This window comes from Cheilinus undulatus, linkage group 1, assembly GCF_018320785.1.
Source record: "Cheilinus undulatus linkage group 1, ASM1832078v1, whole genome shotgun sequence".
Lineage (NCBI taxonomy): Eukaryota > Metazoa > Chordata > Actinopteri > Labriformes > Labridae > Cheilinus > Cheilinus undulatus.
In genome coordinates this window covers 48,906,919-48,920,629 of record NC_054865.1, presented here as the reverse complement: position 1 = coordinate 48,920,629, position 13,711 = coordinate 48,906,919, and the positions used below count along the sequence as shown (strand labels likewise).

The window sequence follows — 13,711 nt, the reverse complement described above, 5'->3', positions numbered from 1 at the left end:
AATCCTGACATCATATTCTTCAAACTCAATCCAAATGTAACTCCCTGAATAGCACTCACCTGAAGAAGATTTTCTTGCCCTTTACTTCCCAGACAGAAACCTTAATTATCCAGTCACACCATGAATACATTGAACTTTCCTTACTTCTGCAGACTTTCATCCTGGTGAAAGCTTTAGGGGAAGGATTCTCAACTACAGGAGATGTACTGGTGCATGCTGTCCAAAAGTAAAGGGCAAAATGTACAGTTTAAATTGGGGTTGTCTGCATTAATGCATTCACTGCGATTAATTAAGGTTCGTAATTAGTGCATGCATTTTTAAAATCATGATTAACTGCATGTTTTATTGTCCCTTCAGCACTCTGTGGCAGTATCTCCCTGCAGCCACAGTGATGTGAAATAAGTCCACAACTGCTCCTTAAAGTCACATCTCACAGCTCAGCAGCTTGTGTTTTCACTCATTTAACTTTTCTGTTCCCTTATTCCCCTTGCAACCCATAACAAGTTCCTCTTCCCCTGCTGAGTTCAGGTCATAATCTTCAATCTATTTGAAGGTCCTTATTTTCCTCTAAAATAAAAGCTGGTCTGTATCCAGACAGGAATTCCAGTACTCTTTTTACAAGAATCCAAAATGAAATAATGGCAGTTTTAAATGCAAAATAGTGGAGTTACAAGTTGTAACAAAAATGTTAGATTAATCATGATCAACCTGAAAAATCAGGTATTTTATTGCAATTTGAAATTTGCATCTTATGGCAGCCCTACTTCCATTTTTCTGTAGTTTCCAGTGGATGTTAACACCAAAAAACTGCAGAACATGTTATTTTATTCTCCATTTCTTTATGGAGAATGAAAGACCAAAGTGTCAAATCGTTTTTGATGGTAGCTACTACAGTCGTATGATTTTTTTGCCCTTCAGGCCTCCAGGACAGTCATGTGACTGAAAGCTGAGAATATCCAATGACAGTGTGCTGACCTGGAAGTGTCATTAACCAGATGTTCTGTAGTTTTCCAGCTCACAAATATCGCCATGGTCAAAAACGCATTTGAGCACCAGCTTGTTCAGTTTCAGTAACAATACAAGTGTGATAAAATGCAAGTTACAACGAACAGACACCACAAGAAAAACCTAGAAGGAGATGATCATAGCAAGAGTTCCTCCATTGCTGTTTTTCATCTGAAGTCACGTTTGATCATGTGAGTTTCTGTGAGGTCTCAAGTCTGTTAATCTCCACTGAAATCATTAGAAACTGTGGGTGTGTGGCCTCGCAGTCTGGATGTATCATCGAATATGTGTTTTGGCCAATAAAAGAAGATCAGTTTAAGATCATTTATTTAGATGCTCAGAGCTTTAGGAAAGAGAAGATAAGCAGCAACAGTTTGAATAAGAAAACCAAGAACACTTTAAGCACTCTTAAGTCAAAAAATGACAGTCAAGCTGTAACATCTGTCATTTACATGTCAATTACCCTGATATGTGATCAAAACAAAAGTTCATTTCTCTGTGTTTTATGTTCCTCGTCTGTCTCTCTCCCAATAATAGTCAGAGCAGTGAGTCAGGTTGTCTGACTCAGAGTAAATAACACCCAGAGAGAGAGGCACAGTGAGGTTAAAACAGTGTCAGAGTGTCTGAGGCTTCACTATGAAGTGGAGAGAGACGGAGATAAGAGAGAGGAGTACAACCAGGAGTGGAACGCGTCCCGTTCGTAGAGCCGTTACAGAGATGTTTGGAGGGACAGGAGAGTCATCAAACGGCGTGGCTATATTTACCCGCTTCTCCTTAGCTCTATGACAGAGTGGGATCAGCTTTTGGTCCACTGGAAGAACTGTAGTTAGCAGCGTTGCCTGAAAGTTGTCTTTAAGTTGAAGGGTCAACATGGCGGAGTATGGAGGCCTCAGGGTGCCGACGAGGAGCTACAGCCGCTTCTCCTGTGCAAACTTCAAACTGGTAGGAAACCAAATAGATTAGACAGAGTTGGTATGAAAAAAGTTTTAGAGTTCTTGCTGAGGCTGAAAAACATTGAGTTCTAAAGATATACTGATTTATTTTTAAGAGAAACTGCAGGACTATATCATTTATGTTGTTATAGTTTATGTTGATATTGATCTGGAAAACAAAAACATAATGGCAACTGTTTACAGTAGGGACCAATGACAATATTATTCTAAATGACCACAGAATCATCAGGACTCAATGAAATTTATACCTGTTTGATACCACTGCAACAAACATCCTAGACATCCAATATTGGGTAAATCTTTGTTTTATTTTCATATAAATTGCAGGAAACTGTCAAAATTGCACAACACCACTGGAAAAATTAGAAAATGTGGGTGAAAATTAAAAGATGCCAGAGTATTTTTGTAATTATAACAGTGCTTGATCTTTTTATGTTGAAATGTGACTAAAGATCATGATAATGTGATTTTTAATAAAAACTGTGAACATTGAGATTAAGAGTAAATACATTTAAACAACCTCAACATACTAACATGTTGTCAATGTTTTTGTTCAGTTTAGAAAGTGTGCAAAAGTTTGGCTGTAATTTTTGTCAATTTACAACAAAAAAAAAAATCCTAATTTTGGGTGTTCAAGCTTTCTTTTTTTGTTTCTGTGACTTTAAACAGGGTTCTCTAGAGTCATATCAACGTTAATGGTTCTGGTATTGTTACAACTGTTTGTTATATCGCTGCAGAAAAAACTAAAATATGCAGTCATGTGCATAAGTTTTAGGTATTTAGGCCACTGAGGATTCACTGTGGGGCCCAATGTCCCACAGCCTGGGGCTGCAGAGTAGGAAGGGTGGCCAGAGTCAGGCTTGACAAGTGTGTCACTCAGCACCCAAGGTCAAGCTCAACAGCCAAGGTCAAGCTAGATGGCATCTCTTTTGTGCAGATCTTTTCAACCCTGGTGGTTTTTGGACCCTCGAGACATCCACAGCACAACCAGGGACTCATGGCTACCCTACTACCAGCTGGATTGTACCTTAGGCTATCCTTCATGGCCACATCCACCCCTTACTCCACCCCTAAGGTGTGGACTTGTTTTTGTTTTTTTAACAGATTATTTTCCTATGCTGCTGGTATGTAACATCCATAGCATGACTGGGGTTGTGACAATCCTCCTTTCAGCCTCAATTTTTGGCCCAAACATGTCTAAAAGTCCTGCACAGCACTGTGTATTGTGCTTTCAGCTAAGACATCAAAATATATTTTGGACCATCCCTGGTTGACTCTTGGTTCTTTTAAATGAGGGTTTAAACCTGTTACTTTGCAACTCATGCTGTTTTAAGTTGGCCCTCTGTTTCTAAACCTCCATCTAACTTTGTGTGTCATGTTGAATATGTTTAATATATACAATCTCAGGTCGGAGCAGTCATTATGGTCTTCCGATTGCGGAGGGAAAGATCATTTTTAATACTCCTCACACCACAGGAAAATCTATAAAGGTAATCTTTTGAACCACTGGATAATTGGGCCTTTGCTGACTTTTGATAGAAGGTAATCTTTTAAAGCAGATAGATTTGTAAGCCTCCATGTCTCTCATTAGATTCATCTTGCAAAGCTCCAGGGTGCAACTTTTGAGCCGAGAGCAACAGCCGCCGCTAGTGCAACGACTAGCTCAGATATAGCTACAGTGTACATGCATGGCCTTAACATAGGCTGGAGTTAGCTGTGAATGCAAATTAGTGAATGCAACTGAAGCTTTCTTAACATGTAGTCATGATGCATTTTTTCAGGTCAACTGCAAACTCCATGCATTCTACCATATTAAGCATAACTTTAACTCAAATTGAGTGTAATCAACAACATTATGCTCTAATAAAACAGGATAATAGATGGAAGACAAAAACATGAAGAACATTGATATTAGAGTGGGTCATTTTTGACCTAAAGACAACACAAAATCTCACAGACATATGAATTTAACAGACAGAAACGTGAAGGAAACCTTTCAAAGTGGAGGTTTGGACAGTACAGACATGTACCGAGGGGGCTTTGGAGTTATGAGGGAAAGATACCTAAGAAGAAGGGTCAGCTGGAAATAGAAACATCACGGGTAAAACTAGATCCCCAAGAGCTGCCAGGAATTACTGTAGAAGCACCCAGACTGAGGCAGGTAGCACACACATGCCCTGGTTCAACAAATGAATGAAAGTCTACGGTCAGGACTGGAGCTCTACCTCATAAACCCCTGGATGTCCTAACATGGTCAGAGGAAGAGGCCTTCATCTAAGCCGACTGAGAGCTTCACGTTTGATGGCAGATTTCCTTTGAAAATGCAGAAAAAAAGCAGTGTTAACCGAGCGTGTCTTTTGTGGACTCAGCTCTCACTTCAGTGCCATTACCTGAAATATAACGAGAGCCGTTTCAGTTCCATGAAAGCTTCTCGTGAGAGATAACGCTTTACAGCAGCTCAGGACCTGCTCAGCTCTCTTTATAGTCCCTGCTCCTGTCGGTAGATTGGTCCATAATGGCGTGATAAGTGCAGGCGTTTTTAAGTTGCCTGCTGAACCCTGAAAGTAATAAGGCTAATAGTGCTCAAGTTATCAACATAATTGTTTCTGGAAAGCACCTCGCCATCTACATGTGGGTTTTATGGACAGACCTGAGGTGTTATGTGTTATTTTTGTCATATGTAAAAATGTGAAAAATGTAGCTGCCAGTTTTTATGCTTCAACTTCATAAGACAGACTAAGACCCTGTAATGCTGCAGTAATTTGTGCAGAAAATGGAAACCTTTTGTTGCTCTGTGGTTCATTTGCACAACAATGTCTTGGGGGCCCAAAAATGGAACGTTTTGATAACGATCGGAGTGCAAACTTTTAAAGACTGCACCATTTTTGATTTTGTTCAAACTGGCAAGACAGTTTCCTTGAAAAGTGAGACTTTATGCACATCATGAACATGTGCATTATGGTTTCAGCCATGCATGAGTTGGTGGACTACAACATCAATGGCAGGCTAATATAGATCGTTTCCACTGAGCAGTCCACTTCAGTTTGGTTCAGCATGGTACGCAGCTGTCTGCTCTATGAGGGCGTGAATGAAAACTGGAAATAAAGAGACTAATTACCACTTTATTCAGGGATATCTGGACTTCTTTTTACTTTAGATAATCTGCATTAAGGTCACTCTTTGATTGTTAATCTGCTTGCAAAAAGTCAGGGTGTTTTCTAAAATTACATCCCTAGACCCTGGCCATCTTACCTAATCTAAACCAAGCACAAAAAGTAAGGAAGTTTGTGTTTGCTAGATCATTTCTTCATTGTAACAATGCTTCTTGGCAATAAATCTAAGACTGTGGGAAAGCCTGTTTATTTCCCTTTTAAATGGTGCCACATTTCTGAGGATGAGCAGCAGAGCTGAGTATGTGGGTTGCGCCCATGAAAAAATTGTCAAATCTTTTCTACCAATGCCAAACAGCTTAATCTGCTGTTGCTATTGAGCTTTTGATTGGCCCCTGATTTTCAGCACCTGTGAACATTTGACTGACCTGGATAGAGCCCGTTCAGAAAGGCAACTTCAAGTGTGTGTTCCGGAAAACCAAGTTGCAGCATTATTTGGAGCGAGCCCTAGTACTGTCTTCAAACTGAAGACCAAGTTCCATATAACGGGAGATTTCAGAGACAGGCAATGAAGTGGGCTTCCTAGAAGATGACACCAAAAGAAGACAGTTTCCTCACCCTGGGGGACTTAGGAAGTGTAGGCTGTCTTCTATAGATATGCAGTCAAGGCTGGCAGGATGATATGGCCGACAGCTCATCATCACGTTTTAGGTTTTGAAGTCTGGATTGCATCAGTTTAGTGTTAGTAGGTGCTTTCTTGTCTCAAGCAATGAGACATCCCTTTTAAAGTATGAACATGAAGTTTTTTTCAATTGTGGAAACTGATGGAAAAATCTGAGGTGATCTAAATTCTCAACTAAGAGATTTGTAAGTTCTCAACTAAGACATTTGTATACAGGTTTAGTATTTTCTAATTAATTTAGATAATTTAGAGTGGAAATTCTACATTTTGCACTAAAATACTGTCACCCACTAGCAATGATTTGTATATGAAAAGATTTCTGCATATTTAAGCAGCCAAGTAATCCACTTACCAAATCAGTGTCAGTTCAAACATCAATAGAGATGAAAGAGTGAAGTAATGTGAACACAAACACACGCACACGACCACAAAAAATACAAAAGCACATCTGCTTCCTGCTCTGTAATCATCCCCTGTCATCATCTGTCGTGACTTTGCTAACTTCCTCCTCTGCACCTGCAGCCAAGACGCCGGCCCCGAACAGAACACTCACTTTTCACTCTCCCCTCTGCAGAAAGTCCCCTTCACATGAAGGGCACTGTCTCTGTGTGGAGTCCTGGCTGCCCTTGCTCCAGCTGACCCAGAGCTGCGGGGGTGTCCTGTGTGCGTCATGTCTTTCTGTAGGCATCGCACAGCAGCCTGTGACTCAGCAAGCAGAGGCAGCGGGGAAGCTGGATGAGAGGCAGATTTCTGTCTTTGTGAGGGAGAAAACGACAGCTGTTTGAGAGAGCCACTCATCCCAGATCGGCACAGGCTTTGAAGAAACTTTCAGCAACTTTTAAAGGCTGTAATTTAATTCTATTATGTGAACATGCAAATTGGTACAGGCTGTTATGCAATGCTTGCTAGAGAGCAGTGTATTTATAGAGGTTGATTAAAAGTAGGGCTCGCAGCAGTTCCATAATTAGTGATTGATAATTAGCGTATTAATTATTTAAAAGTGTATTAGTTGCATGCTTTATTGTCCCTTTCAGCATGTTTTGGCTAAACCTTTGCAAAACTCTCTCTGCAGCCACAGTGATATATATAAATATAGCACTGCTCCTTAAAGTCTCAGCTCAGTGGACAAGTCAAAAGTCATCTTAACCTTGCATTATCAAACATCCATCCATCCATTTTCTATTGCAGCTGTCATTGGGCGAGAGGCAGGGTACACCCTGGACTGGTTGCTAGTCAATCACAGGGCTGACATGTAGAGACAGACAACCAGGCACACTCACATTCACACCTACGGCCAATTTTAGAGTCACTAAGTAACCTAATGAGCATGCTTTTGGTGGTAGGAGTACCCACTTGCACAGGGAGAACATGCAAACTCCACACAGAAAGGCCCTTACAGGAAAATGAACCAGGGACCTTCTTGCTGTGAAGCAACAGCTCTAACCCCTGCGCCTCCATGCAGCCCTGTCATCAAACATTTATCTTATTACCTTCTTAGTCCATAAGTTCCTTTCTCCATGTTAAGCAAATGTAATAATGGTCTATCTACCTGAAGGTCCTTATTTTCTTTCAAAATAAAAGCAGGTCTATATTGTGAGTGAAATAAACCTATATGAATATACAACCAAGTATATTTCAACCTTGTTTTAAGAAAGAAGCATTTATTCATGATCTTGGATCACTGCACTCCATTACCCACAATCCTAGAGTGTCATAGCACAACTCTGATTGGTCGAGCTGTGAGTTTCTATTGTAGTCTGCAAAAAAGGAAGTAGATGGCTGTGGAAAAAAGTGGACAACAACTGTTAAGCGCTGTGGTGATTAAAGATGGTACTTCATACAGGTAGTTAGGTTAGCCATGTGCCAGATCATAGCGTATTCTCTCAGTGCAGCAGTGTATTCAAATATGACATACTTCTCATTAATCCCTGCTTGCAATAATGCTGATGCACTATGCTGATGCTGCTTCTGCAGGGAAATCTTAGCCTCCTCCACCCCAGCCTCCTCCTTTATAGCATAAAGCTTGTTGCTTCCTCATATTTAGATTCATGCTACTATGTATTAACTACTTTTAAACTGATTTTAATGTATTCAGTACACATTGTAATTAATGTATTGATATGGGTTTCCATATGCAACGTCAAAGCATGCTTCTTGAACCAGGTGACATCTTTCAAACAAAGCCTTCTCTGCCAAGTAGAACTGTATGTCCATTTTACACTAAAATGGTAAAATGTGTGACAAGGGTGTTCCTGACTGAACTGAGGAATCAAATCAAATCAAAACCACTTTCTATCTCACAGTTAGTCCGGGATGAGGGAAGTGTGTCTAAAGAAAGCGCTTGTTTTAGTCTGATAATCTACTCTGAAAGTTGCACAAAAAGCCCTTTAATCTTATCATATCAAAGGCAACATCTTCATGTCCAGATCAAAAATAACAAACTATGTAACTGCCCGAACATTTTCATGGTCAGTTTTTAAACCTAGGCTGACAACTTCCATTTCCAGGATTTCAAACATCTCTTTAAAGCACAGATGACATTTTCCATACATGCCTGGCTGTGTGAATGAGTCAGTGTCATGTTGCCGAACTGGAATGTCCCTGACACTATAGCACTGATTTACAGCTCCTAAAAAAGACCTTCAATCCCAGGAGGAGAGTGTCAGGATTAATGGGAGTTTCTCTTGTTGGAGGGTTTTTCCCTCTTCAACAATTGCTCCTGTTAAACACTTCACATCACTCTTGTTGTCAGTCATCGCTGACATATGGATGCTAACAGAGCGACTGCTGGATGCCCCGGTGCTTATCTCTCAAGATTCTGGCCTTGTCATGTTCATGATTTATTTTCTTGCTTTGCACTGTTGCATGGTCAAATCACTCAGTGTGCATTGTTGCAGTGGAACAGGAACAAACATGACTATGTTTGTTGTGCCATTAAAGAGGAACCGTCATTTATGGGATGCATTCTTCATGTTTGCATAATACCTGTTTGCAAGTGTCTCCTGCTTTGTGCCATGTTTTGATATTCAGAGCTGCAGACACATTTATTGGTACCATAAATGTCAACCGACTTCCCCCTTTCTTTAATCGACTGTCCTGAGAGGTAATAATGCCCACCACTTAGCCCATAAGCCTCCCTCTGATCCATTGCATGAATTTAATTTAGTATATAATGACAATATCAATTCATCAGTCGTTTACAACCCTGGGAAGTTTTGATTAAATTCTCTGTTCAATATGCAGACTGGTTTCCTTTCATGTAGAAGCAGGCTGGAGTCAGCAGTACCTCATTTCTGTCTGATAGATATTGAGTCATTATGGGGTCAATATTCCTCTTCACTAAACATGCAGCTTATTAAAAAGACCCTCAGATCAGATGGCTGCTTCTCATCAGCCCCCACCTCACTGTTTCTCTGTCTGTGATCTTTAAAGTGATGTTTAGATCAGAGAAGCTTCAGTATAGACGTGGTTCAAACACACACGATCTGGATTTACTCATTCGTGGTGTTTTTAAAGCTTTGTTACTGACATTGTCTTTAGTTTGTGGGCATGATGTAATATATGGGGCACACAGAGGGTAGGCGTTGACGTGCACTGAAGTTGCTCCTAAAGGCATAGCCATTATAATTAGTGATGAGCAGTTTGGCACTTTTAACATTAAATTTCCATTAGCAAGTTTTAAGTGAGCAGATATGTCATCTTCACCTGCTGTTTTCCATTAAAATACTTATTAGTAAAAATAAATGTTGTGTAAATGTGCTACTTTTTACATTTTGTGTCTTTAACTTTTAAGGTTTTTGCACAGAGTCAATTTTCATTTGAAATTACTTTCACTCTGCATTTTCACATCAGTCCAAGTCAGTTATTGGATAATCTATCTCTTCCCTCACACTGAAACCTCACTTTGAAAACTATGATTTTCCAATTATGCAAATATTAACCATTGAACATGATAGAAAAAGACCAGAATTTGCACCCACAGTCATATAACAGAGACTGGATTGAAAGTTGGGCTCCATCTTGTCAAGTTGGTACAGCGCTGAAACACACAGGCTTGTGCCAGATGAAGATCTCTGCCATATTGGATGGACCCATTGTGGTTTGAAAAGCCATGGAATCATCTTCACTGCTTTTGCTCTTTGCAGTACAGAAACATTATCAAATTTGCACAGTGTATATAAAAATAAATGCATCAGACTAAGAATGAAAGGTTTGAGTGCATGACATTTTTTTTTTGTTTGTTTTTTGTTTTTTTGTTTTTTTGTTTTTTTTGCATTTGTATTATGGACCCAAAAAAAGGCTCAGCACTGGTGGACTCAGAGGGGGGCATGTGGGGTGATCCACCCACTTGGTGCCTCAGTGTTCGAAAGATTGCTGCAAAAGGGCCCCTTTGTTTGCCACTGTTAGATGAGCACAGTATGTGCCCTCTTTGGTGCCAGTATGCACAATTTTTTGCCCTATTAGAGGGAAAAATTGGATAAATTAACCTCATTGGTGTCCTCTAAGTGGACGAAAGTGACCATTCTATGCTTCCAACTTTGTGGCAACAGTTTTGGCCCTTTTTTATTCCAACGTGACTACGCCCCAGTGAACAAACCATGACTATGATGAGTTCAGCGTGAAAGAACTTGACTGGCCCAAACAGAGCCCTGATCTCAACCCCATCGAGCACTTTTGGTATGATCTGGAACAGAGATTTCTTGCCAGGCCTTCTTGTCCAAAACCAGTGCCTCTACAGAATGAATGGCCAAAAGTTTCCACCGGAAAACTTAAATCAAAATCTTGAAGAGTGGAGCTGTTACAGCTGCAAAAGGGGGCCAACTCCATATCCAAGTACATGCTTTTGAATACAGTGGCATTACAGTCCCTGTTTGTGTTATGGTCAGATGGCTGAAAACTTTTGTCCATATGGTGTTTTTCAGATATGCTTGGAGGAATTTTGCTCAAACTTTGCACCAATGTCCATTTTGATTTAAAGATGAACTGATTGATTTCCTGTGGTGCAAGGTCAAAGCCAACAGCCAACCCTAGCCCGTCTTGCTGAGCCACCACTAAACATTTACTGTCTGGCAGTTACAAATAATCACCAGGTTGTAGTCCTGGTTTTATCTTTGTGCTCTTTATAGAGCTTTTTGCCCATTTTAAAAAAAGTTTTTGTTGCATTATTGCCTTTGAATATTTCCATATGCTGAAAAGCCCAAAGTATTCCAAAAGCTGTGCTATAATGGGTTTTTGAGTCTGGTTAGGATGTTTTAGCAGAAAGAAAGACATCAGAAACACAAAACATCACTCAAAAAGTTTCATTTTTAGCTCTAAGAATCAACCTGTTGAGGCTTGCCCCCTCCCTTTTTTCTTTCCACTCATAGACCCTCATACCCCCCCTCCTCCCCTCCGGCTGTGTGACCCCCTCTGTAGTTTGCAGCTCTGTGACTGACAGCTACCCATTTCACCTCTGTTTTAATTACACTCCATTTACCTGCCCAAAGTACTTCAAAGAGAGCTTACACACACACAAAAGCTCCTTACCGCTGCACTTCCTGTTCTCCATGACCAGCTGAGAGTATGAATGAAAGGATGGAGTCTAATCCTGCCGCTCCGAGGCTTTTTTAGCTCGCCGTGTCACTCAGGAGACGTTTTATAACGCTGCATTTGTGTTTGGGTATGCAGCAGTGTGGTTTAAATGTCGCTCCGAGACTCTTTGTGTTTAATGTGTGGTCGTGTATGCTCATAAACCTTTTTGCATTCGAGCTTACGTGTGAAGATTAGTGTGTATGTGTATGTGCCTTTGAAGTTCTCACACCTGTTGTAAGCTGCCGTGATTCATCCGATGAGTAGTGTGGCGGGATACGCTCCAGGTCTGTTTACAGTGTAAACATAAAGAAACAAGGGTCAACGCCGTGTTACACACCTCAGCGTGCATGCTGTGGGTTCATGTCTGCGGAAAGGTTTGACAACAACAATGCTGTGCACTGATTCAGCAATAACAAACACACTTGAATTTCACTGCATTCAAAGAAAAGCTTAAGTTGTTTGGAAAGTTTGCATTGTCCAGCTTACACAGAGAGATTAGATTACACATTTATACAAAGTAAAATGGCGACTAGAGAACTATAGAAGCAGCAACAATCAACCTTTAGTAAGAGCCACGGCTATCAGACATTTGGGATGCTTTTTCCCCTAATTGCGTAATCACAGGTCGTTCTACTATTAGGCAAAGGAAGGCGGTTGTCTGGGGCCTCATGCTTCATGGAGTTTCAAAATACAATCATAATACTGTAGATGTGCATCAAGAGATTTACATTGTAAACTACTGCCAACCATTAAGTCAGGTATTTTGAATATAAATAAGGCGCCAAGAGTGAGGAAAAAAGGTATTAAAATTTTATTTCAATTTTCAATAAAAAGCCACTGGGGAGGAACTTTGGCTCCAAAAGCAAGGTCCAAGTGCCCCAAAGGTCCCAGAATGTCTTTATATCAACCAAATTAGTTATATATATCATAGAATGCAATCAGAGAAGCTGCCCTATCTAAGCATGCCAGAGCTCTGAAGTTGAGTTGGTTTGACCAGTGTGAGGGCTTCATACCATGTTTATGCATGGAATGCTTACTTGGCCCTGGCATGGATGGAAGAGGTGTGCTCCAGCAGGTTATTGTTGTTAATGCATGCAAAGTATGGGTGCAACACATAGTCTAAACCAGTGGTTCTCAACATAAGGGTCAGGACACCCTTGGAGGTTGTGAGACACAACGAGGGGGTCTCCAGATGCCTTGAAAAAAATAAGAATATTTTTTTAACATTACACATTTGCCACTTAAAGGTGCAGTGTGTAGAAGTTGGCAGCATTTCGCCGAACAGAAACAGTGTAAATGGGATATAATGTTTATATATTTATGTGAGGTATGTTAAAATAAGTGCACAATCATCCCCTTAAAACTTTAGTTTTCTTTTTACAAAATTAGAGAAAAGCTTTTTGAATTTAAATTACAGCGGGTCGCGCTCACGGAGGCGATTTTTAAATACGAACCTGCCCGCCGGTCCTGAAAGCTACCTAGAAGGCAGGCGGAGAAGAAGCCTGACGTATAATCTATAAAAATAATGGTTACAAATATGAATGAATAAACCCTCCCCTCGTCACTGCTGTAAATGATGTCCAGCTCACGATCCTTTTTGGTCTTCACAGGCTCTCGTCGCTTAGTGATGTGATGTTTTGGTAACAGATCGGCTCATTCTAAAATCTGAATGCAAGATGTTGCTAAAATTCCAATTTCTACACACTGCACCTTTAACACCAGTTGAGACAAGTTTTGACCCATTTTGATCCATTATTGCCACTATTAACCACTTTTTACGCCCCTTTTTGTCCATTTTAACCACATTTCACTACTTGGTATGCCCATTTTTTCCAACCTGACATGCCAGATGGATTTGTTTCACACATCCATTTGGTAAACCTCCCATAGACACTGTTTGGGAAAGGGCAGAGCCTTTGAAAAAAAAAAAAAACTCGTAGGATGATTGGATGAGCGTTCTGCCTGTCACATCTTTACGGGCATATCAGAGCAACGAAACAGGTGACGTAGCCGCTAGCGAGTAGTAAACTCCATAGAGAACTGCATAACACGAACCATGGTGACTGTAGACTTTTGTGGTTTTTGAAAAGAAAACAAATCACTGCTGTTCTTTGTCCTTCTTTTGATGAAGAAATGTGGTCTGGCGCTTTAGCAGCATCCAGGCTAATGTCTTCCACCATAATTGCACCAGCCTGTTGTTGCTGCTTTCTTACATCACGACTCTGCCGCACCTGAAAGTACTGCCCCTTGTCGCCGATTGGTCCTGTCACTTTCTGACTGGGCCCAAACTGTTCAGGCGGGAGCTTTGCAAGATGGATTCGCCATTGAGAACACAGAAATGGGCGAATACATCTGCACTTGTAACCCACTGCTGCTACTATCAAAATCCC

General features: G+C 40.6%; 1 protein-coding gene across 5 annotated transcripts in view; it reads left to right on the top strand.

The window, feature by feature from the left end:
* The window catches only part of nav2a (neuron navigator 2a), a 249,627-nt gene that overhangs the window by 102,457 nt on the left and 133,459 nt on the right, over positions 1–13,711 (top strand). For 4 of the 5 annotated variants that reach the window (XM_041783537.1, XM_041783559.1, XM_041783548.1 and 1 more), the window contains exon 1: positions 1,852–1,947. The exons of the other annotated variant lie outside the window; for it this stretch is intronic. In XM_041783537.1, coding sequence (XP_041639471.1) covers positions 1,876–1,947 — 72 coding nt within the window. In that variant the 5' untranslated portion in view covers positions 1,852–1,875. Of the gene's footprint in view, positions 1–1,851; positions 1,948–13,711 lie in introns of those variants that run through there. 5 annotated transcript variants of the gene reach the window in all.